Raw genomic sequence first — 23442 nt, 5'->3', positions numbered from 1 at the left:
AGAGAGAGAGAGAGAGAGAAATGTAAAATATCCTTTGACTGAATTTCCTCCTCAAATACACTTTCTATTATTCTAAAGCAATACTTGACAAATAAGCTGAATTCTACAGCTGAGTTACTGACTATTAGATGGGAAACATTAAACTTTCCAAAATGTTTAGTAAATGCCCACTATATGAGAGAGACTAGCAAAAAAACCAGAACAAAACCGCAGAGCTCTGCAATACCAAAATCATGGTCTGTCACTTACAAATTATGCATTATATCTTCACTTATCTATATATGCTGGTTTATGGTGATCATATCTTTTTCTCAAAGGAATGTTAGTTTACATAGCAGTTTTGTAGTCTTCAGAGAGCGCAATTACAATCTAATTAAAGAGCTATATTTGAGATGCACATTAAAGTAACATTATGAACACATTTATTCAGTTACAACTTCTTAGTTTCACCACTGACAATAAAAGTCATGACACAGAAATGGACCTACTCTACCAATTACTTTTAAGTTAATTGTTGAAGATAAAAAACAGTTCCAAATTTTATGACTTCTTTAAAGTTGTTTGTATCTCAYTAACAACTATGAAACATCTGCATTGCTATTATTACCTTAGTAGGTACTTTAACATCTTTTGGGAGGATAGAAAGGTCCTTATAATAGTCTTTAAGTTTTTCATTCAATTGTTCAACACTTATGGACATTGCTTCATCAAGAGCTTCATAATCATATGAAGAAGATTTTCTTATTCTTTTAAATTGCTTATTCTGCAGCTGTTTGAGGTAGTATTCCCAACGACCAGGGAAGTCTCGTAATAATGCACCTATCAAGGATATCACAAGAGGAGAACCTGAAAGAAGAGGTTAAATTAATCTTAAAGGTTATCAAGGAATAAAGTCCAACAATGTAAATAAACCAGGGCAAATAAACAAGGTAATTTTGCAGATTCACTGATGAAGTTCTTGAGGTGCTGGAGAACAGGCAGGTAAAATATGCCATCCATATAGGTATCTGCAAACCTTCCATATTATTCCCTTACAAACATATCTATATATAATAGGACAGGTTGAAGAAAACTAATCAGAAATCAATATGAGGCTTTTTTTAAAAAAATGTAGAGAAAAAAAGAGCATCCAAACACTTGTATTATAGTTAAGCAGTACAGTTTTACAGGATATTCCCTCCTTTTTGAGTAAGCTGAAACCTGAAAGAAAAATAAAAAACACTGAGCAGTAAGTGGTACAATAAAAAGTAGCAAATATCATACCTTTGCATTCCCTTACAATGCAATTAGCTTGTTCTGGCAGTTCTGTTATTTTCTTATTTACAAATAGGGATAAGACCTCCAGTCCTTTCTCATGTGCTAGTCCACTTTCCACATGAACCTCATATTTATTGCCTAGACACAGAAATATGTAAAGAAATTAAATAATTTCAGAGAACTACGATAAAAATTGAGTATATTTTCTGAGCAAAACCTGGAGCAAAGGACTTGGTTCACAATTTTCTGCAAAATATTTTATATGCTCGATACTAATACCAGTATAAATTCTACCCAATACAATCTTATAATTACAGCTGCATTATGGACATGTTGTACCAGTGAATACTTCACACTGTAAAGGTAACCAGTCTAATAGCAGCAGTGCCACAAAGTTTAATTAATCCTATTGAGATTCACTGCAGTCTTCAATGTAGATAGAGAACTTTTAGGATAAAATATGGCATGTATTGCATTGAGAGCAAAGTCTTACAGAGCAGAATTTTAAAGTTCTGCCACTTGTGCACAAGTCGATAGACACAGATTCTATCAGATTCTTTTAAAAGTTTACATCAACAAATTGCATATGTTTACGCACAAGCTGTAGTGCAAAAGATGAAACTATTCCTTACCAGCCACAGCGTCTGTTACACTCCTGTCTCTGCTGGTAATAAGAACCTGACACTGATTATCAAATGCTTTTAACACCCAGGAATCCCAAATATCATCCAGGACCAAAAGAGACCTAGTGGTAAGAAGAAATACTGTAGATTTCAGATCAACTATTAGTGCTAAAATAATGTATTTTATTTTAATAATGAAAGAATATTTTCAGTATTTGTTATATATAACCTGAAATATTTCACATATAAATAGGAAAAAAAAAGTATTTAAGAGTTAAACACTGTGCAAAAATGCTGAATGGAAATATCTCCAAAAATTAAGTGTTTTTATTTTTGTTGCTTTAGAGTTATGAAAACCTGTTCCTTTGCTAAAATTGAAATGCAAAAGCTAAAATTTTGAGAAATATATTTTAGCACATGTCAAGAAAAGCASAAATGTTTACCTCAGTTATCCTGTCCTATACAACTTTTTCCTAGTTTATAATAACTGATAACATGAAAATGATCTCTGCTTGACATAAGCTATTAAGTTTTGTGAGAGAAATAAYTTCAGTTTCCTCTTGTTTTGAGTTTCTGATTTTGTTTTTGTATCTTCAGAAAGCTCTAAGACGCTAACCCTCTTGTAAAAGAACTGTCTTGGATGATAGGGCTACTAACAGATATCTCACCAGAATAACACATAGAAGACTTCTCTATGCTTGCGTATACACCCTCCTATGTCCACTATTATAGCCCATCATCAGCAAACTTGCAGTTTGCTCTTAGAATATGTTCTCACATGCAYCTAACTAGGCTGGATGCAGTGCAGGTTTTGCCTGTTCCCAGCTCAGCCCTTACTAACTGGCCAGCTAGTAAGACAGGGCATGTTCCTCCTGGATTCATGCTGTAAATCCCTTTTCTCCACTGGAGGCACCTATTTGATTTCTCCTTATCCAGCTGTCCATTTTCACAAACTTACAGAGTTCTCAAAGATACAAAGTTCTTACTCTTTGAATCAGTTTTGGCAATATGCTCAAGATTTTGGATGGGAGGAAAGWGAAGGGAAAGGAGAAATGGGATAGAGATGAACAGTGTGATCACAATAACATGATTTTCTAATGAAGTAAGGCTTAGGAATCAGTCAGCCTTGAAGTTTTATGACCTTATCCTTGCCTCTTCTCCTTCAGGTGTAGATGTTCTCTGTAATACTTCTAGCTAGAAGTCATAGCTAACATCTCTTACTTCATCTTGAAACTGACTAATCAACATTTCCTTACAGATAGCCAGATATTTCATGTAGAATGCTGCTGAACTGGCAGACACTTCCACAGCTGCAACTAAAATTCTCTGACATACCATCAAATACCTAGTAGTTCCAAAGCCTGTTATTTTTTTCCCCTGAATTTCCTCAGTGTAAATGCTCTTTTGACACAATACTACAAAGCACCTCATTAGATGAGTGACTTTATGCACGAGAAGCAATACACCATGTATATCAACCAGAATATCATGCTACTTGGGTATACAGCTGTCAACTTCTGGAATAGCTCATAATCTCAAGAGATATGTCCTACAAGAAAATAACCCACAGTTCTCTTTTCTACCCAGAAGGGACTAACATTAAGCATGAATTCAACATCCTCAATTCCTCTTCACAGAGGATTTTTGGTTTTATAATGAACAAAAAATTATCAAGAATTGTATCAATGGAGACAACCATTGAATGGAAACTTTCAAATGAAAAGTGCAGGTTTCCTTGAAGTAAGYGTCTCGTTTGTACTTCTCAAATAAGACTTCACACACAAAAAAAAGTTCTTTTCATTGCTTTATGATAAAGACACGGGATACCCTTAATAAAGATTTCTTATGGAGGACCTTGCAATGTTTTTCAAAGTTTTTTTTTTTTTTTTTTTTTATTCTACAGAAAGGGCCAACACTTCTCTACTCAAAGTCATCTATAGAAATCACAACATGGGAATCTTAGTCCTGAGATATCTTATTCAAGTACAGGCATTCTTAAGTTTAGCACAAATTTTCCCAGCAAGTCACAAAATACTCAACAAATAACAAGAACTATTTCTCAAACATGAAGAAAAGCTGTGCAGCAACTAAGACTGTACTTGATTAAACTAACTCACTTTTCCTGAGGTTTGAAAGCAACTGCTTTTTGACATACTGATCATACCATGAAAGACCAGGAAGGGACGGAGTTGTACTGTGTATAGTACACATCATCTGCCTTGAGCATCTCTTTCCCCCTCTCGTTTCTGTACACCTATCTGTACACCTTACTGTTTTATCACATGCAAAACAGTAATTTAGAAAATTCTATCAGCAATGCCTACCAAGAAACACAATTACAAAGTATTTCTGGCTTTAACTTGAACAACACTTCCTAATTATCTACAGTAAAACAAAGAGGCAACGCAAGAAGTGGAAGAGTAAGGATTTTTTTTACGAGATATTAATAATAAAACCACAACACAGATCACTTAGGCAATTAGACTACTTACTCTGCAAAGATTTATTAGTTAAAGAATAGTGTTTCATCTTATTTCATCACCTGGGATATTTGCGAAGCATCAGCAAACGAAGACGATCTTTAGCCTCCTCAACGTTAAGTGGTGGCCTTTGTGAAAGTGTACAGTCATGGTCTAATCTACTACAGAGATTTTGAAGTTTTATTAGGAGCCCTGCTTTGTCCTGCTTTCCAACAGATATCCAGTGAACTCCTCCTGGAAAATAATCTAACAAAGAGTGAATTTTAATCATGCTATATATTTTAAATTAGAAATATTTAATAACAGCTTATAATAGCAATAATTTAATTAAAAATAAAATAGAAAATTGCTCATAACGGCTATTATAATCCAAGATCACAACTCTATCATTAAGACAGAAGAACAGCTCTATATGACTTCTACCTTTTATTTTTAAAGGAACAGGCTATGTAGGGCAAGTACCCAAGACAATGCACACTACCACTGATGCTGTCCACCCTCTCCACCTACCTTCCTGACCGACCCTTGACAGCCCCTTCTGCATCCACCTTCCTGCTAGTCTGACTCAGCACTCACTCATTTGACCTTGTATTATAGCAGGAGTTCAGAGTCTGGGATCTGAAATTATCCCAAAATGGTGAGCAAGATGGTATTTAGAGTCAGCTGCAGCAGGGAGTGTTGCAGTTTCTATCCCTCCATCATGTTTTCTAATGCCTCAGTCCCACTTYCCCCTCCATGTGCCCTATATAGAGAAAAAAAATCAGTAAGTTGTTTAATTTATGAACCATTTTAAACTAAAGTGATAGTAGGGTAATCACTCCACAAAAGCCTGCCACTATCAAAACACATGCAAAAGTGTGGTTTTCTTTCTTCTTTCTTTCTTTTTTTTTAATTCATATAGCATGATGAAAAGTTGCAGGATTTAATAAACAGTACTCAAAAAGAATATAGATTAAACATGCTTATTTTACATTTTAAATTTACAGAAGTAACACTTCAAATTAAGTAAAACTGAGAAGTATCTACTCTCACAAACCAAAATACACTCTAAGGTGAAAACCTATCCAGAGTCTTTTCCCATAAATTAGTAAAATATTTGGTAGAGCTAGAAGACAAAATGGTTGTGAAGGCTGTAAGTTACAAGCAAACATTTCAGGAGTACCTAAGGAACTTTGAAATCTAAATCCAAATTATTTTCAGGATGACATAAGAAACCTAATAATATATGCCCAATATGCATATACCTGTAATAACTTTTATAAAAATATAGATGTTTTTCTAAAAATACCTTCCAAGAGCTGGTGATCCCTTAAAGCTTCTGCTGTTAAAACAGTCTTTCCACAACCTGCCATTCCATAAACCGTGACCCAGCCTGGATCATTTCCCAAACAGTACAGTTTCTGCTTAATAGCATCCACCAGTTTTGGCCGAGTAACAAACACAACTGGTCTCTGTGGTACACCTCCTTCACAGAGAATCGTCTTAACTTAAGTTAAAAAACAAAAACAAAAATAGTTATTTATGTATGTGATGATGCTTAAAAAACAAAACAAAAACAAAAACTAGTGGGCTCCCTCCCCCAACTTGCACCCATACAAATGCTCTAAAAATTATTGAACTAACCACACCAGCCACCAAAAAAAACCCACCCCAAAACAAAAAAGAAATGCTTTTCAGAAACAAATTACTTAACAGGCACCAGCACAGTGGTGTCCCAATTARTAACTATTTTTTGCAAGCTAGAGCTACTTATATCAATCCCTAAAAGCAAACAGATAATTAACAGCCCCAATAGAAACTACGGCAAATGTAAATATAGTAGCTCAACATTACTACGCCCAGCTGCCTAGTTGCTTTCTCAGACAGAACTTGATGCTTCACAGCAAGCAGCAGAAGAGAAAGCATGCTAAGTAAGGCTTTTACTTTGTGGTTAACAGCACAGCACTGTGGTCCAAGCTGGACTTTCTCTGATATAAGCTAACACAATAGGCTTTACAATAGAGCAGGTAAAGCACAGTGAAAAAGGTAATGTACACATAATTACTTCACTACCGGCCTCAAAGTGGACTGCAAGGTGCAGTACCATATCATATTGGTAAGTTTTGGGAAACTTCAGTTGAGCAATCAAAATTCCATGACTTATGACACTTCTTAAAWTTTAGAGTGCAAATGATTACACTGCAAGATTTACCTGACATTTTGTCAAGTGTAGTAAGAAGGCTTGTCCCACGAAAAATTAACAATTTACTTCATATCAGTCACGGGTGACAGAGATGAAGACTTATGTAAGATTTAGGAACTTAGTCAAGGTAACTAAAAGATCTGTTGGAGACAACTAAGCAACCTATTATTTAGATCAACTGTTGCTAYGTGGGAGGTGAGAGATTATAGATTACTCTTGAAAGGAGTATCAGAATTTCAGAGACCATAGCTTTTTATATTAAATTCAGCCTTTAAATATCTACATATATAGTCTTTCACTTAAAAAAATGTTAAGATTTAGAGAAAATTGTGAGATTCAAGTTTCTGGGTTTTTTTTTAAGGTAAGTGTTATTAAGGAAGAGCATTTTCAAAATGATCTGCATAAGACAAAAATCATCATCTCATATCACATTAATTACATTAAATACAGCAACACTGACTAGTACAAACCCAAAACAAATGAATACATCGACTACCCCTTTTTCATCAAAATAGGTATTATAGTCAGTCATTTAGTAAAGAAAAATGCAGAAATTGTCTTCACTTTCAATTGCCATAGATATACTGACCATATGAAGTCATTYCATCCATAGAACTCTTCCCATTACCAGAGGAGATGACAGGGATGCCATCCTGAAGAAGCGCAGCAAGATCTCTGTACCCTTCATGAAGTAGTGCATTATAGAAAGATCTATATGAATTATTATCTTTTGTAAGAAGAATATTTATTAGCATAGCTGCTCGCTCCTTCTGTGTATTCTAGAACAAACATTAAAAAAAAAGATATTATACAAAACTAAAAGAGCTTATAAATCACAGGTAATCTACCACCCYGTATCTATTATTCTAGAATTAGGCCTCAATTTCAGCCAAGCCCTTAACTCATGAACCACATTAATAACTGCATGCTAAGCATATGCTTGAAGAATCTGCTGAATCTGGGAATCATGTATATTGAAACAAATATGCAGAAAAAGGATGCTAAAACAGTGAGCAGTCACGGAAGAGCAAAAACAGTGAAAGACAATTCTACTCTACCTGTTGTTTCACTTTTTCTTCCTCCTGTAATGTCAGTACTTGGTCAGCAATCATGTGATCCATAATATACGAGGTCTTAATGTCTTTTTCCAATGCGTGGCGATTCAGAAGCAAGTAATTTCTACTCTTCACATCCATGTTTCTTCAGTGTGGGAAAGAAGCAACAGCCAAGCTGGAACCAAACAAATTAAACATACAAAGAAAACAGTTTTAAAATATCTTGAGATGTTGATTTAAAAAAGGCAGAAAAAGTAGCAGAGCCACTAGACTGGAAAATATAGTGAGTCTTTGGACAAGCTCATACTACAAACTGCAGAAAGCTGAAATATTCAGTTGTTTTTCACTTCCTGTCTTGATTCAACAATAGTATGAAAATCTTTTTATGAATTCTATCATATTGCTTATAATTCACTAATTCAGCTTGGCTGGACAGTATGAAAGCATGTTAAAGTTTTAATAGTTCGCAAGCTACTGTGAATATGAAGTGTTCTTGAAATATTATTTAGATCCCATATGTTATAAGTTTGAATAAAAATGTCCAGTTGAGTATTATTGTATTTAATCTAACTACAATATTTCTCTGAGAAGCACAAGGTAAGGTCCCAATAGATTCAGGCAGTAAGTTAAGAATCTTCACTTTCCAGCATTATAAAAGAACCTATTCAAAACAGTGAGGTGGAAGTACAGTCTGGAATTTTTAAGTGTAAAATCTTTCAGCATACAGCACAAAAGAAACTAAATACTTTGTGGATTTGGGTTTAAAATACTTTAAGACAAAAGCATCATGCATCTTTCTTTTTCTTAGTAGCACATAAAGTAGGAATAAAACATTTCATTCTTTAGCAATTAGATTCATAGTGAAAAGCTCATGCTCATTAAGTGAATGAAATTTTTATTGAAAAAAAAGCTAAGTACTGCTAATTTCTGCAAAAGAAAGCACTAATATGAGTCCTGTTCCAAGTCGGTATGAAGTCATTTTGATGAAAACTTGCAGAACTAAAGTATCCTAATCTGTGCAAGCTTCTTGTACATTAGGATCTTGCCAGATATTACTGTAAAAGATATTTCTTGTCTCCCCCTGCATCCCTCAAATTTTTAAAGTTGTTGGGTCATGTAATTAGGAGAACAGGATAAAAAAGAAGAGGGGGGTTATGGCTGACAGCACTGGGCAAGAACTACAAAAGAAAATAAGCTCCCTGCGTAACAAATTCCACAAGATGCAATACAAGATAAAAACAAGAAAAAGTGAAAGCTGTTTTCTGTCACCTAGAGGTTTTCCAACACTGGCCAACTGCCAGCGAAAGTCCCCAAAAGGTCTCTTCAATCGAACTCTCGATTTTCATTGAGAATTACGGGGTTAAGAAGACGCTTCAGACTCTTTTTGGGCACCGCGCAGCAAGGACGCGAGGAAAGGGCTCCCGCTACTCCCAGTCGAAAGGTCTCCAGGCCAAAATGCCCCGATCGACACGCACAAAAACGTAAAAACAAAGGACGCCACGAGCACGGGTCGSGAACACGCGCGGCGTTACCTCGCATCCAGACGAGGCGTTCAGGATTCCCAACCGGAGCCGCTGCCACCAGCGCGTCCCTTCCCGCCGCGGGGCGATCCGAACCGAAACCGAAACAAATTACTCTCGTCACCGACAACCCCGCCGCCAGACCCGCCCGAGGCCGCCGGGCCTCGGCCGCCTCCTCCGCCGCCGCCGCCGCGGGCCCGGCCCYGGGGCCCGCAGGCAGCTCCCCCCGCGACCCGAGCGGGCCCCGCGCCGTTAAGCCGCTTCCGGGCCGGCGGCGCGCGGAGCCGTTAGGAGCCGCCGGCAACAGGCTCCCGCCTCGCCCTGAGGAGGAGCCGCCGCCGCGCCGCGTCGGGAAGGAGCCGTCCCGCGAGCACTTCCTCCTTCCGGGCCTGCGGAGGGGGAAGAAGCGCTGAGCCGCGCCGGCCCCCAGGGGCGGGGGGCCGCCCTGCTGCCCGGGGCCGCTCCCGCCCGCCCGCCCGCCCGGCTAAGGCGGCGCCGGCGCAGAGCCGCCGCTCAGCGGGGCGGGCGCGCGGGGAGCGGGCACGCGCCTGACGTGGCGCGCCGCGGGCCGCGGGAGCGACAACGGCTGCCAACGGCTGCCAACGGCTGCCAGGGGCCACGCGTGGGGCGGGCGGCGGCGCCGGCCCGTGCAAGAGGTCGGGGGCCGGGAGGCTGCGGGGTGTGCGGGCGCGTGAAGGAAGCGGCCCCCCGGGGGGGGCGTCGGGCTGCGGAGGCGGGGGGGAGGCTGTCCCACGGCGGGGGCTGTGGGGTAGTCTTTTGGGGGACTGCCAGTTTTTTGGTGAACAAGAGGAGTTGTTCGGGTTTGGGTTATGTTTTTCTCTCTTTCTTTCTTTCCTTTTTTTTTTTAATCCTACAAACAAAGAAGACTTTTCCCTGTAGTGTTACTCACAAACAGCTCTAGGCGTCGTACTCTTTTGACAGGTTCAGATTTTAAACAGCGCCTTTTGCCCATGCTTGCAACTGCGTAAGTATCTCTTAATAATTTATATTTTAAATATTTATATTTTGACATGTAATTAAGCTGCATCACTGCAAAGTGATCCAGAAAGAATCATGATATTTTTGTGTCAGATTATCTTAAACCCAAATCCACAAAGTTTCTTTTGTGCTGTATGCTGGAAGATTTTACGCTTAAAAATTCCAGACTGTACTTTCACCTCACTGTTTTGAATAGATGCTTTCATAGCCTTGGAAAGTGGAGATTCTTAACTTACTGCCTGAATCTATTGGGACCTTACCTTTAGCAGAGAGGAAGTGATAGCTTTTCTTCTATACGTGTTATTTCATTCATCTTAATATTTTTGTATTACTGGTTTTATACAAAAGCATTAAAACAGAATTATTTCAAATTTAAGTCGTGATTTGCAGTCCCATTTTTTAAAATGATAACATCCAGTTTTCCTCTTAAGTGTGCAGTAGGCAATAATTAAAGAAATCTACAAGCAGGATGGTGATATTGATTGTCACCTCGGTGATATCAGCAACAAGTATAAAAAATGAAATATTGCTCATTTCTTTAAGTTCCTGTAATCCTAAGTATATCTCAAGAATGGCTTATTTCAGTACAGGTAGCTGAAATATTTCTGGAAAGGTGAAATTAGTTTACCTGAAGAATTAGACAGTTCACTCTGGGAAAATGTGAAAGCAGAAGCCATAGAGTATAAAAACTAAAGTTTTCGCAAGAAGTGTTACAAAAGTGTGACACTTTTAAAGAATCACACAACTAGAAAACATAGTAAATATCAAAAGAAACATTTTGGGGAGATGTTTGTGTAATTAAAGGGGGGAAGTTTATATCTGGGAAACAAGAAATTAGTTGTGAAGGCTTTTTGTTTGTTTTGTTTTATGTTGGGTACTTTTTGCTAGCTCTCTTTTTTGCTTCTGCTTCTTAAGGGCACAAAATGTTTGAGGTTAAGCAGAGGAAAAGAGGTATTTCTTCTTCCAAGCCCAACGAGGATTCACAAAAGGCTGAGAAGGACAGTAATCATGGGAAGCTGCTAAATCCCAGGATCAGTAGTAATCAGAGTTTCTCTTGGATAGACTCACGGACAGCCTTGAGCCTAGTTTCCCTTGCCATTTGCCTGGTGCTGACCTGGTAGGTAATCCTCGGTGGTGGGTTTCATTATGTTCTTTTGTGTTCTATGTTATGTTKAGTCATGGACGATATGATTAGTTATGTTTGAATATAGTATTTAGGTTAAAAGCCTAAGTACTAGGAACATATTAAAGCTCGAAAGGGTCAAGAAAAGAACAGTGACAAGAACCGTGGAAACCCTGTCATACAGTGATGAGTTGTAGGAGCTTGACCTGTATTGTCTTACTGAAAGCTTAACAGATGCTTGCTCATGAATTTTAAATACCTGCTTGAGAGACTACATCTAATTGTGAAGAGCAACTTAATCTGACAAAAAGTACAAGGCTCAGTGGGCAGGGAGCAAATAAATCACCAGAAAAGTGAAGTACAGTTTTATGTAAATACTTTACTCAGCAATGTGGCAAATTACTCATCAAGTAGAGTCTTCAACTAAAGATCAAATATCCTTGTAAAAGATGTTCTAGAAGATCTTAGTGTCATCAGTATTTTAGTTCAATTAGAAGCTATGAGCTTCATGTGGAAATGATATGATGAAATTCTCAGAATTCTACTGCAAGAAATGAGACCAGGGCAAAATTTTTACTTGTTTCAGTTTCATCTAGCTTTCTTTATATAAATTTTTGAGAAATAGAATGTCATAGTAGAATAAAATGATTTGTAATAACTTTGCTTAAACTATTTTACAAATCTATTTAAATTTGTTTTGCATCTATTTATAGATAGCATTTTAGCTTTTATTGCCTAGCTTAATCTGTACAGTCTGTATCACAGATCTTTTTAAACTTACTTTAGTTACAGAATTGCAGAGTAGTTGAGGTTGGAAGGGACCTCTGGAGATCATCTTGTCCAACCTCCCTGCTCAAGCAGGGTCACCTAGAGCACGTTAGACAGGATCGCATCCAGATGGGTTTTGAATATCTCCAGAGGAGACTCTACAACCTCCCTGGGCAACCTGTTCCACTGCTCTGAATAACTGATATGCAATTAAACAAACAAAAACAACTATCAAATTACAAAAACAAAGTAAAGTATTTTAAATAGACTGTGTTGTTCTAGATACATTTGCTCTCATCTGAGAGGATCTCTGAGTAGTCTGCATCTACACAGACTATTCCTGGGCAGTCTACCTAATCTACAGTATACCTTGTTTTGGGATTGATAAACATCCAGCAAATTAAATTGTTTGCTCGATTGTCTCATATCCTTTGTAACTGGACAAAATGCTGACAATTCAAGGTAACGGTAAGCAAATATTACAAATATATAAATTGCAGGATTGAGATCTCCACTAGCTATATCTGTTCACAAAACTAGGATTGTCATAACAACAGCTATTCAAGTTTTCCTACAACACACCATAGGTTCTTAGATTGTTACAGTTAAACAAAATTTGAGCTAACCAGCTTTTCTAAATCTGAAGTTCCTCTGTGTGATTTTGTGATGCCTTGCAAGAGTCTAAATTGGTTTAATTGTATTTTATATCCAACAGTTAAATAGTATTTTTTCAGTAAAATACGTTATTTGTGAGGCAATGCGTTATAAGCATTTAATGGCCTACCAGTATAAGTAGTATAGTTATTTTTACTGTTTGATAGGCATGTTATGTAAAATGAGGCACACTTTCTATTTTTTTTTATTTTGCTACTTCTATTGGAAGCTGATAAATCCAATAAATTTCATTAAACCCTATGTTTTCCTCTCATATATTGATCTAGTAGATTTTGTGAACAAAATCCTGCATTAACAGATCTGTGTGAAATCAAGTCTTATAATACTTAATATATTTCAATTACATAATATATTTATTATGTATTTGTCTGAAATTTGCAGGTTCCTATTTCAGCAGTCAAGTCAATTTGCTAATATGGAGAAAAAGTATAGTTTCTTACAGCAAGAAGCTGAAAAGTTCCTGGACATGGAAAATAAAGTTAACTTAATTTCTGAAAAGGTAATCATTAACATCTTAACTGGATAATCTCAGAACATTTGCCAGTGTGTTATTTCATTGTCATTTAGTCAAATGTAACTGACTGTTCAGATAAATATTTATAATGTGTTCTACTTGTCTGTGAGTTGGCCATGTATGAGCATTTCATTGAAACATTTGTGAAGACAGTACAGGAAATTGGGTCTGACTTTTGATATGTTACAGTTTTATTTATTGATTTGCCACTGAAGCTTGGTCAAGTCAGTTTCATTTTCTTTAAAGACATAGAGCACTGACAAAATGGAGATAAATATAATTATCTACTTTTATAAAGTGCTTAGACAAAGAATGCTGTGAAGCACTATGTATTATACTGCAGTGGGACAACTAATATGGAAAGTTTAGAGGCTGTGCTGCTTAGAATTAGTTATTTAAACACTTGTTTATTGTGTTTGTAGAGCGTCAGCCTTACTGAAAAGCATCAATGAGAAAATGGTAGTTCTGGTGRAAATAGTGGCAAAACTCTTACTGACTATCAGAACCTTCACCTTGCAATTTAGAGCTGAACATATGGCCTTGATTATTATTACGTTTTTACTCACCATTATTGCTGTTCTTAGGACTGTAAATGCTTAATTTTTAGCAAGTGTTTAATTAAAAAAGACTCTGATTTATTAGGAATCAGATTTGTCTTAATTTTATCAATGTGACTCTGTCAATTCACACAGTTGTTTGTGAGTGTTAGTGTGGTCATTATATCCCAGTATATTTTGCAGACACTAGATTATTTAAAATAATTTATGCACAAATCTTATTATGCCATTACTGTTCTGTGTATAATTCAAATATACATTGATTTGAAGAAAACTTACAAGCATTTTTATATCATGATCAACTTGAGTAATATGAAAGACCTACCAAACCAGTAGCTATTTTTTCCCTGCTATTTTATTTTCCTTTCTGTGTGTCAGGTCAGCAAGTAGAAAACTTAGGTTGGCTACAGAAGTATCCCTGTATCTCACAGATAATGATGGGAGTACAGCATGGCATACACCAATAATGTTATTTTAGCACTGATCTCATAATGTTGTCATTTGTATGTGATATAATTTGGATATTTATATACTACACTTTAGACTACTTAAATCCTGTGAAACATTTTGCAATATGATGTTTTACCAAAAAAATCGCTGAGGAAAATAAGAAATTGACAACAAAGAAAATGGCAACAGACACAGACATAGAAAGACAACAATAAACATACTCTTTTCTCTTGGGACTCTTGCATGCTAGATTACTCGGCAACAGTATTTTAAAGATGAACTGTGAAAATGGATTGTATTATTAGGAAGTCTGTAACAAGTGAAGTGGCATCTAAGGGACTGAGTCTTGCAATTCATCTTTACCTTCAACTAAATAAATGCAAATGATCTCTAGTCTTACTSTCATTAAGTAGACATGGATGTTGTTTTGTGTTACAAATGCAGCTTGAGTCTTCTGAAAGTATCCTACGTGAAGCTACCTTCTCCATTTCTGTGGTGACTGAGTTTGAGCAGGAAATACCTTCTCTTCGTAACATCATACATGATATTCAGAACAGTGAACAAACTTTCTCTATAAAGATGCAGAGCATTAATGAGAAGTTCCAAAATATTACAGATTCCTGGAGAAGAAGCTTGGATGAAATGAACACAAACACTAGTGGTTTAAAATCTGAAGCAAAATTCATACATTCAGAAGTTACTTCCCAAATTAATGAAGCTGACCAGAGAATTAAATCCCTTTCTGAAAGATTAAAAGATTCAGAAGACAGTACAGCTAGAAATATTAGAACTGTAAAAAGGCAAGAAGATGATGAGTTCTCTAGAGTTGAACAGCAGTTGGATTTGCATACAAAGGCAGTTGAAAAACTAGAAGAAGAACAGAATAGTCTGTTAGCCAAAGATACAGACCTGAAACAGAAGTTTAAAGACTATGAACCCAAAATTGAGGAGTGCAAGAGCCATTTGCCAACAATTGAAAATGCTATTCACTCCATCCTTAGATTGTCAAGTGAATTGCTAAGTATGGAGAAAAAGATAGAGGACTTGACAACACAGCTATATACTATGGAAAATGATATGTTGAAAACTSTCTCTCATACGATGGAGATGCAAAAGGTTCTTGAAGGCATGAAGTATGATGACAACATATTGAAACTTCAAAATAAAGTAGTGGTTTTAGAAGAAGTACTACCTGACATAGAAGTATCTTCAAATACAAAAGAAATCACTATTGAAGACCATAACTTAGAAAATGATTAGAGTGAGGATAATATGTTAATTTGGACTTAGGGTTTTCACTGATGGAAAAACACTTTAATCAGTATAGACAATGTTTATAATAAGTAATAATCAAGAGGGCTGGCTATCATACATTAAGGATAGCTGAATATTATCATCAGTTTCAGTGGGCAATGGATCAGACTTAAATGAAAGTTTGTAATAGGATAGAGAGCAAGATAGACCAACTTGGATGAGGCAAGATTTTTTTTAAAAGAAATAAGGATTATTTTCAACATACTGAAAGTTCGTTTTTATTAAAATGGATTTTGAAGCAAAGTATTTAGATAAGAAATAAAAATTAGAATCAGATTGAGAATTTTAGTTAATTTTCCCTGGTTTTTATATTGTTATGTTTTATTGTTCTATTCCATGGACTTGTAGCACCATGAATAATTAAGTACTTATCTCTAAGCAGATATACATTGTAGATTGCTTTTAATGTATTATATACCAAATATTTGTTTGTGTTTACAGYACATACTTTTTAGTGTCAGAATTATTAGTGGAACCTCCGTATTTTATTATGCGGTAGTGCATTTCTAACAGCTTATGCTGAAGTTTAGGTACAACAGCATTGTACAACAGAAAGTGCTACCAAAATACCCCTTACTGATAACCCTTTCTTGTAACTTATATTTATGAATGAGGAGTTACATAGCAGCTGGTATTATCTTGCATTTTTTGACCCTATGCAAATGGCCTCATAACAGCACACTTTTGCCATTCCCTTCCTAAAATCACTGTCATTTTGGTCCTCAGACCATGTATGGACTGAAGTTCTTACTAACAGATATTCCTGTTAGTGTTCTTCCATTGTTTCATTTGCATTTGGTGGGATCAGTCACTTTATTAGATCTTCTGYACAATTAGAAACAAGTTTTAACCTTCTGTTCTGTGGGATGTTCTCTGTTAGGCGTTCCCCAACATGTGTGGTATTACTTTGCATTCCAAACTGAAAAAAAAAATGTTAACGGTGTCCTCTAACATTTCCCAAACTTTGTTCAACTAATAACTGTAAAAGCAATTAGTGGAAGCTCTTGAGTCATATACTCTCACTGTTAAAAAAAAACGTAGTTTATTCACAGATCTACTTACACCAGAAATAATACTACATAACAGGCCTTCAATCTATAGCTGTACATTGAAATTTGGATCTCAAGACTGTGTCTACAGATTTACATCTTGATTATTTCCAATTTCTCATTTCTGAATTCAGGAAAATAAATTGGTTGGTAGATAGTATGAACTCCTTGTGAATTAGTTAGGTCTGAATTAAATTAATTTTTTGTATATTCATTTATCTAGAACTTTATTGAAATCTTCATTAAAGAGTTAACAGTGCAAATTTATTAGCTTTCAGCAGTGAAGTGGCTGTTTCATAGTAATGAAGGTTAGAAGGGTTTTTTATTGGTCAATAGGGAAATTACTGACAAGGAACCATTTTAATGAAGATACATCTTGAGCTGTGAAACGCCTATTCATTAAGTACATGTGCTTCAGTTCTTTAGCAAATAAGCATTGTTATTTTTCTGCTTACCCCATCAGTTTGGTGATTACATTTTATTATGTTTTAAGGGGAACATAATTAAAAATAGTGTTAAAGTACTGAGGATGGCCTTAATGGTTTTTTTGTGGGACACAGAGACACATTAATACAGCAGGTGCAGTACTGAATAAAGAATCTGTAGTGAATCCAATTAGGATAAAAGCACAGTAACAAAATTTCTCTGAGAGAGTCTCATAAAAAAACTTTATATGATCTAGATGATGTAATGATCTGTTTAAATAGACTAATAGTCTGAGTCTTCAAGTATTGTATTGTTACCAGAAAAAAAAATCATTTGCTAGAGAGAGAAGTACTATGGCACCTATGCTAATCATATATCTGGTTGTAGCCTCCACGTATATAAATCTTTAAAATTCTGAAAATCAAAAAATTAAACATTTAATATTCTGGAATGTATATTTGAAGATGGCACCTGCTCCTCTATTCTCTAACGCCTGTATTTCATCTCCATTTCAGATTTATCTTTCTCTAGTCTGTTCTATAATTTCCAATCTTTGCTGCTTTGAAATTAAATTTAACGATAACTATCAGAGCCACCTTAGTTAATCAATGGGTGTTACCATCATGAAGAATCAGCATAATCCCAAACATTTCATTCTTCATTACTGAAGAAGTAAGTGATAATCTCGATGATGATGAAGTCCATCAACATGTCTGTACTGTATTTCCTCTTACAAGGTGGGAATGAGAGAAAACARTTATTTTCCTTTCTTCCTCTTACTTGAAAACCAAGGAGAAATCATTAAAAACCCCAAAAGTGAACTAGCAAACCTGACATTCAACCAAAAATCCAACAGTAGCATTGTTATCCATCATTAGCCTAGTTTTTATAGCTGTATTGTATTTATGGCTATTTAAGTAGTGTTTTTTCTGTTTTACTGAGTTTTGCTGACTATTTAAACAAAGGGGAAACATGTCTTCTTTAATTCTTAAACTCCAAAATATAATTCTTTTTCTTTTCATCTGTGAATGTATTGTTCAGAATGATTACTGAAATAAAACACCTCAGTTAATTATGGTCTGCAAGCTTATGATAAAAGAACTCTAAAGTTAGGTGTCTTTCTGAAATGTTTCTAAATGTGTCTTTCTGTAGCAGACAGGTTAAAGGCTTAACATAAAAATTTCTTCAAATCAGAAAAAAATTGGATTTGATGACTTACGTTCTGACAGGTCATATGGTATCCTGTAATTTTTATTAAAACAGAAAAAGTAGTAACATTTGAATTTGTTACAAATGCTGAAAGAAAAAAATGAAATGTTTGATTGTGTTGCAGAAAGTTATTTCCTAAAGACAAGGTTTGATCTCAATTTCAGATTAGTAAAATATTTCATTAGACTATGACTTCAATTTTGAGGCAAGTAGAACAATTAGGAATCTTGTCAAATATTTTTATTTGTATCTCTCTAGTGTGCAAAGACTTGGAACTTAATGGAACAGCTGGAAGATCTTCAAATAATTTCTTACATTAAACAACTACAGGAAGATCTATATACTGTGAAAACATGGTCTAGCAGCCTAATTAAAAAAAAAGAAGAACTGCAGAAGAATTTAACAGCCCTTTTTCATGCAGTTAARAGTATTGAACAGAATACAGCTTCTGCAGCAAAAAATATAACTTTGAAGATTGTGACAGTAAAAACTGACATAAGGCGCATTTCAGGCCTAGTTTCAGATATGACTGCTTTGACAGAATCTTTACAAGCACTAGAAGATAAAGTAGAGAAAGGTGAAAAAAAGACAGTAGAAAACATAGGTGACCTGCTTACCAGTAGCATTGACCGAAGTACAAAACTACAAAGCTTGGCATCCAATAATGAAAGAAAAATTGAGCAAATTAAGACAGCATTATCAGAGTTAAGGAGTGATTTTAACAAACATTCAGATAGACTTTTGAATCTTGAAGGTGACAGAGCAAAGGTTCTGAAGACAGTTACATTTGCAAATGATTTAAAACCCAGAATGTACAATCTAAAGAAGGATTTTGCTGTCTTGGAACCATTGATAAATGAACTTACGCTGAGAATAGGAAGATTAGTTGAGGATTTTTTACAACGGGAGAAAGAAATTGCTTTATTGAACGACCAACTGACCAATTTAACAAGAGTTCAAACTGAGATCAAAGATATGAAGGATGAAATAACCAAGATTTCAGACATGAACTGATCACTGTGAAATGGCACTGCCTAAAGAACAGTAGTGTTTGAGGTGTGTTAACTTCATCATGCATAGTACGAAGAAGGAAGGCAGTATTTAAAGGCTTCGTTTAGAAGCATGCTGCAATCCAACTAGAAGCTTGTCCTCTCCACTTGAAGAGTACAGCAAAACTTATACTGATTTCAAGGAACAACAGTCAATCTATATGTCAGCAAAGAATGTGTATCTGTGCATGTGTGTGTCCTTCTGAAGGATGACAGGTGCTATATTTAATAAATTCCTTGTTTTGTACAATAAAACAGTGTTCAAGCATAAAATGTTGTTCTTAACTGTAGAGTTTTCCTTCACAAACAAAGCAAGACCCAAGACTGACAGATCTTCAGCTTTCATTTGCTGTTCTGAAGGAAGGAATAAAATTGTGGTCTCCAGATAGAGTTTAAACAAAAGTTCATAAATCTGCATTAACAATATAATATTTGTCTCAATACATGAAACTCTATGATTTTTCTAAACTACACTAGTTTCCTTTTTTAAAATCAATTTGTATTTAAAGAAGCAAATTCAAAGATGATCAGAAATACTGTTGATGCTCTTAAAGTTTGTTCAGCATTTGGATGGAATAATTTGTAAAATTTTTTCATGAATTTCTGTGAATTGTAATCATAACAATGCTGCACAGTGATATGTCTATAAAGCACAGAATGGTGTTTATGGGTGAGCATTCTCTGAAAGACCTACTAACCCTATTGATGACCTTCTCCCAGGGTCACTTTATTTGTTTGGGAATCATAACAGTACTATTAATTCATTGTTAGCCTGTAAAATAGTACAGTGAGCAGCAAAATTAGCTGCTTAGAAGTGTAAGTTAGTTCAGTATTAGTCCCTGTAGCAGAGTTTAAGGTATCTGAGATGCACATTTGAAAATACAGGAGGGCGTAGACTGAACTGGCATGATATTATATTTAGCAGAGGAAAGGGGGAAATGCATTAAATCAGAATAGCAGTGACTATAAAAACAATTGGGAGCGATACAGCAATTAAGAAAACCCATAAAAACAAAATCGTGTCAAGAAGTATTAGCCTACAGTAAAACTTTTGTAACTTGTTAACTGCTTATTTAGTCATATCTAAACATCTTCCAGCTGATGGATTATTGATTAGATAGAAGATATAATTGTTCCTCACTATTCTCATCCTCATCTTTTGGTCTTCTTTATGTTGCCGGTCTTCTGTACATTGCTTGCTTGCTTTCCTTTAGTCAGCCTTAAGTGCTTTGTTTCATCAAGCTTTTCTCTTTTTGCTATGGGCCCATTCCTATCTCCAATGTTCTTTTACACCCTTTCCAGTCTACCTGAGAAGGTAGATCCTACAAGGATCAACCTGTCAAAAGACAAGTCATTCCAGAAAGCATTCGCAGATACCAGCTGCCAGCTAGTCCCTTTACAGTGTCCCTTTACTCTTTAACATGCAATTCTTAAGCCTCTGAAATTAACCTGCAGGCATCTGAAGGAGACAAAAATGAACAAACATCCAGAACAATCAGTCAGTGATATTTCTGCTATGGCATGGATTGTGTGTGATATCTGAAAATATATATACATTTCATAAGAGTTTGGTAGGGGTACATATTAGATGCATCTCATTTGTATGTTAAGACATATTCACTGAAACCACAACCTTTGGTTTCTCTGTGCAAGCTCATGTTAGTCCTGTCAAGGAGAGCACCTAGCCTAACAGACATGGCTTTCAGAAGAGAATTGATACAGTTGTGGGAGAAATCGATCCTAAGTGTTATTCATATTTTCATACTCCTCCAGTTTTATCGTTCGTAACATATTTGGGATAATGTGATGTTTTCTCACTAAAATAATTATATAGCTAACATTAAAATAAAAAGMATTTTCYGTCTAATTTTCCTAATATATATCTGTAGACATASATAGATAGATAGATAGGTAGGTAGGTAGGTATTAATCAGAAAGAAACTGTAGTTTGGGGTGCTTTTTACTGTTCWGAAGCAAGAGGCCATCTTACCTCATGGATTGTCTTCTCTATGAATTAAACCATGCATATAGGAAGTTGCTGTTCCAACCTTTGGAGGGAAGCAGTCTAAAGGACAGCATTACAAAAAWTTTTTATGTGATGCTAGAACACCTACAGAGAAACAGGAGAAAAGTGCCCTGGCTTCCAACACCATGTTCCCAAAGTACTAGGCTTAGATCGTGTTTCCGAAGTTAGCGTAGATTCCTTGTCATGGGAAGCGGTGTTAATGAAATCCAGCACTGCATGACTGCTCAGTCAAAAGGGCAGTTATCTTCAGCTGAAGACATCATAATGGACTTGCACGAGAAAACATTCCTGAAGCCTTAGTTTTGCATTTTTCTCAGCTTAGCTTTTCCCAATTGCAAGTTGTGGTAACATGTAAAATACAATTTGTTATACATACAAGAAAGTTTCAGCCCAGAATTTTAACCTGTTTTGAACTAAGATGCAGTTTTATGATATGATGAGCCTCTTCTAAATGATAGCACTGGCACTTATTTGACTTTAGTTTCATTAATGCCTCAGCATGGACAAAGTCCCTTTCTTTCCCCCTTCCCTTATTTTTAGTAATGTTTTTGCACTGCTTCCAAATCCAAGTCACCATCCAAAGTTACAACAGTATGGATTTTGCCCAGGGAAAAATGACTATGGCCCACATGATCCAAGTAATCTGCTGGTAACTTCTATTATCAGCTTTGAATAAATCAGTTGTGGTCAATGGCTAGTGAAAATCTTGATAGCAGAGCTAGAAAAAACAGTTGAGATTATTTTTGGTCCAAAATACATAAAATTTTTTGCATACAAATATATACTGTCTACAATAAATAAATTTCTGTCAGAGAAGAATCAAACTGAAACTTTTGACTAAAATAAGGAACTGTGCAAACATCAGGACCAATTATGGAAAGATGAATGAAAATAATCTGAATGTATCATAATGATCTCAGATTTTTGACTAATGAAGATTAGTGAAGATTACTTAYCTAAACAAAATCTTCACCTGCTTTTTAATCTACACAAGTGAAGAGAAGTGAAAAATATGCTCTGGCTGCACAGTTGATCAGAGAAGACTAGCGTAATAGGTCTCTGGATGAAAACAGCACATTCTGTCTCTCTCTTGGAGACAGTAACCAGAAAACAAGTAGCCAGGATAAACAAGATCTGTTTCATTTTCAAACTCCAAAATGAATCATCTTCAAATGCTGTCTTAGAACCCATCTATCTAAGAGCGAAAAGCTTCATAATACAAAGTCCTATTCATTATCTCTGTAAGAAATTAAATGGTTCCGAAACATTTTCCCCATACCTTACCTACCCTGTCTATCAAGGGGCATAGAGATCATCCTTCTTTCCCAGGAAGTTCAGGCCCCAAATATTATGATCCTTTTGGGAAACTTTGTTGCCACAAGCAAGTGAGAACTTTAAGTCACTGAGGCAAACTTTACTTGCCAATAAAACAAACAAAAAAAAACCCTGGCTCCTACAAACATCCAAGTTTACATGCTGACTTTAGAAATACAAGTGGTCAGTCATACTTTCATAACTACAGAGGTATTACAAATCTGTTTTGCCCTTCCAGTACCCACCTCCACCATACTAAAAAAAAGGGGGGGGGGGAGAATTTTAAAGTAACTTTGTAATYACAATGGTCTAAGGATATATGCAAAGTTTGTTCTATAGGGGAAAAGATGAGGAAAAGGGTGAGGTATTTTTCATAAGTTTAGAGCAGCCTACTAACACCTTGCTTTAGTATAATCGGTGGGGAAYGTAAAAGGTCACTACAGCTACAACCTTTAGTTCACTTCTAGGGGTACTCAACAATGTTCTCTAGAAATTTACAAGTGATTGCGATATTAAAGTAATAATGAAAATTACAGCTATGCTACTTATAACATCCCATRCAGTCTAACCTGTAATGATATTCAGGGTATCTTTAATTTAATATGTAGATTAGAACTAGCCAATTATATTCTAGTCAGCAATTCGCAAGGGGGAAAATAAAACAGTAACACAGAGAAATAATTCTGACATGTTAAAATCTTATTTATGCACTGGAACATCTGCTCAGCCAAGAAGTTTTTGTTAGCAGCATCCTTTTTCCATGCCACTTGAGCTATGAAAATTGTAACTGTAACAAAGCCATTTAACTATTAAACTCAGCTATCCAAGAGGTACTCATATTCACTATAAAAA

The 23442-nt window shown here is 35.9% G+C and overlaps 2 protein-coding genes across 9 annotated transcripts in view; one reads left to right on the top strand and one right to left on the bottom strand.

Annotated features, from left to right (window-relative positions):
* APAF1 (apoptotic peptidase activating factor 1) overlaps window positions 1-9606 on the bottom strand; it is a 38453-nt gene extending 28847 nt beyond the window's left edge. The window contains exons 1-8 of one of the 2 annotated variants that reach the window (XM_085321270.1): window positions 9130-9606; window positions 7601-7772; window positions 7132-7321; window positions 5649-5846; window positions 4423-4606; window positions 1890-2002; window positions 1264-1395; window positions 608-846 (exon numbers count right to left, since the gene is read on the bottom strand). In XM_085321270.1, coding sequence (XP_085177396.1) covers window positions 608-846; window positions 1264-1395; window positions 1890-2002; window positions 4423-4606; window positions 5649-5846; window positions 7132-7321; window positions 7601-7738 — 1194 coding nt within the window. In that variant the 5' untranslated portion in view covers window positions 7739-7772; window positions 9130-9606. Of the gene's footprint in view, window positions 1-607; window positions 847-1263; window positions 1396-1889; window positions 2003-4422; window positions 4607-4870; window positions 5065-5648; window positions 5847-7131; window positions 7322-7600; window positions 7773-9129 lie in introns of those variants that run through there. The other variant, XM_085321271.1, reaches the window with a different exon arrangement.
* Window positions 9598-21117, top strand: IKBIP (IKBKB interacting protein). Of its 7 annotated transcripts, XR_014897811.1 has the most exons (6): window positions 9598-9773; window positions 10004-10102; window positions 11032-11233; window positions 13064-13181; window positions 14648-17729; window positions 18460-18516. XR_014897811.1 is itself a non-coding variant. In XM_085321282.1 (5 exons), the coding sequence occupies exons 3-5, from the start codon at window positions 11040-11042 to the stop codon at window positions 15461-15463; spliced, it is 1128 nt and encodes a 375-aa protein (XP_085177408.1). In that variant the 5' UTR covers window positions 9598-9773; window positions 10060-10102; window positions 11032-11039; the 3' UTR covers window positions 15464-18552. The 7 variants fall into 7 exon arrangements, 6 of the variants coding, with proteins under 6 accessions (XP_085177408.1, XP_085177404.1, XP_085177406.1 ...); XM_085321282.1 differs by having other exon boundaries at window positions 10060-10102; window positions 14648-18552; XM_085321278.1 differs by having other exon boundaries at window positions 14648-18552.
* The last annotated feature ends 2325 nt before the right edge of the window (window positions 21118-23442 follow it).

Source organism: Rhea americana, unplaced genomic scaffold (assembly GCF_003343005.1).
Source record: "Rhea americana isolate MKP2758 unplaced genomic scaffold, rheAme1 scaffold_69, whole genome shotgun sequence".
Classification (NCBI taxonomy): domain Eukaryota; kingdom Metazoa; phylum Chordata; class Aves; order Rheiformes; family Rheidae; genus Rhea; species Rhea americana.
This window is presented reverse-complemented; position numbering and strand designations above follow the sequence as displayed.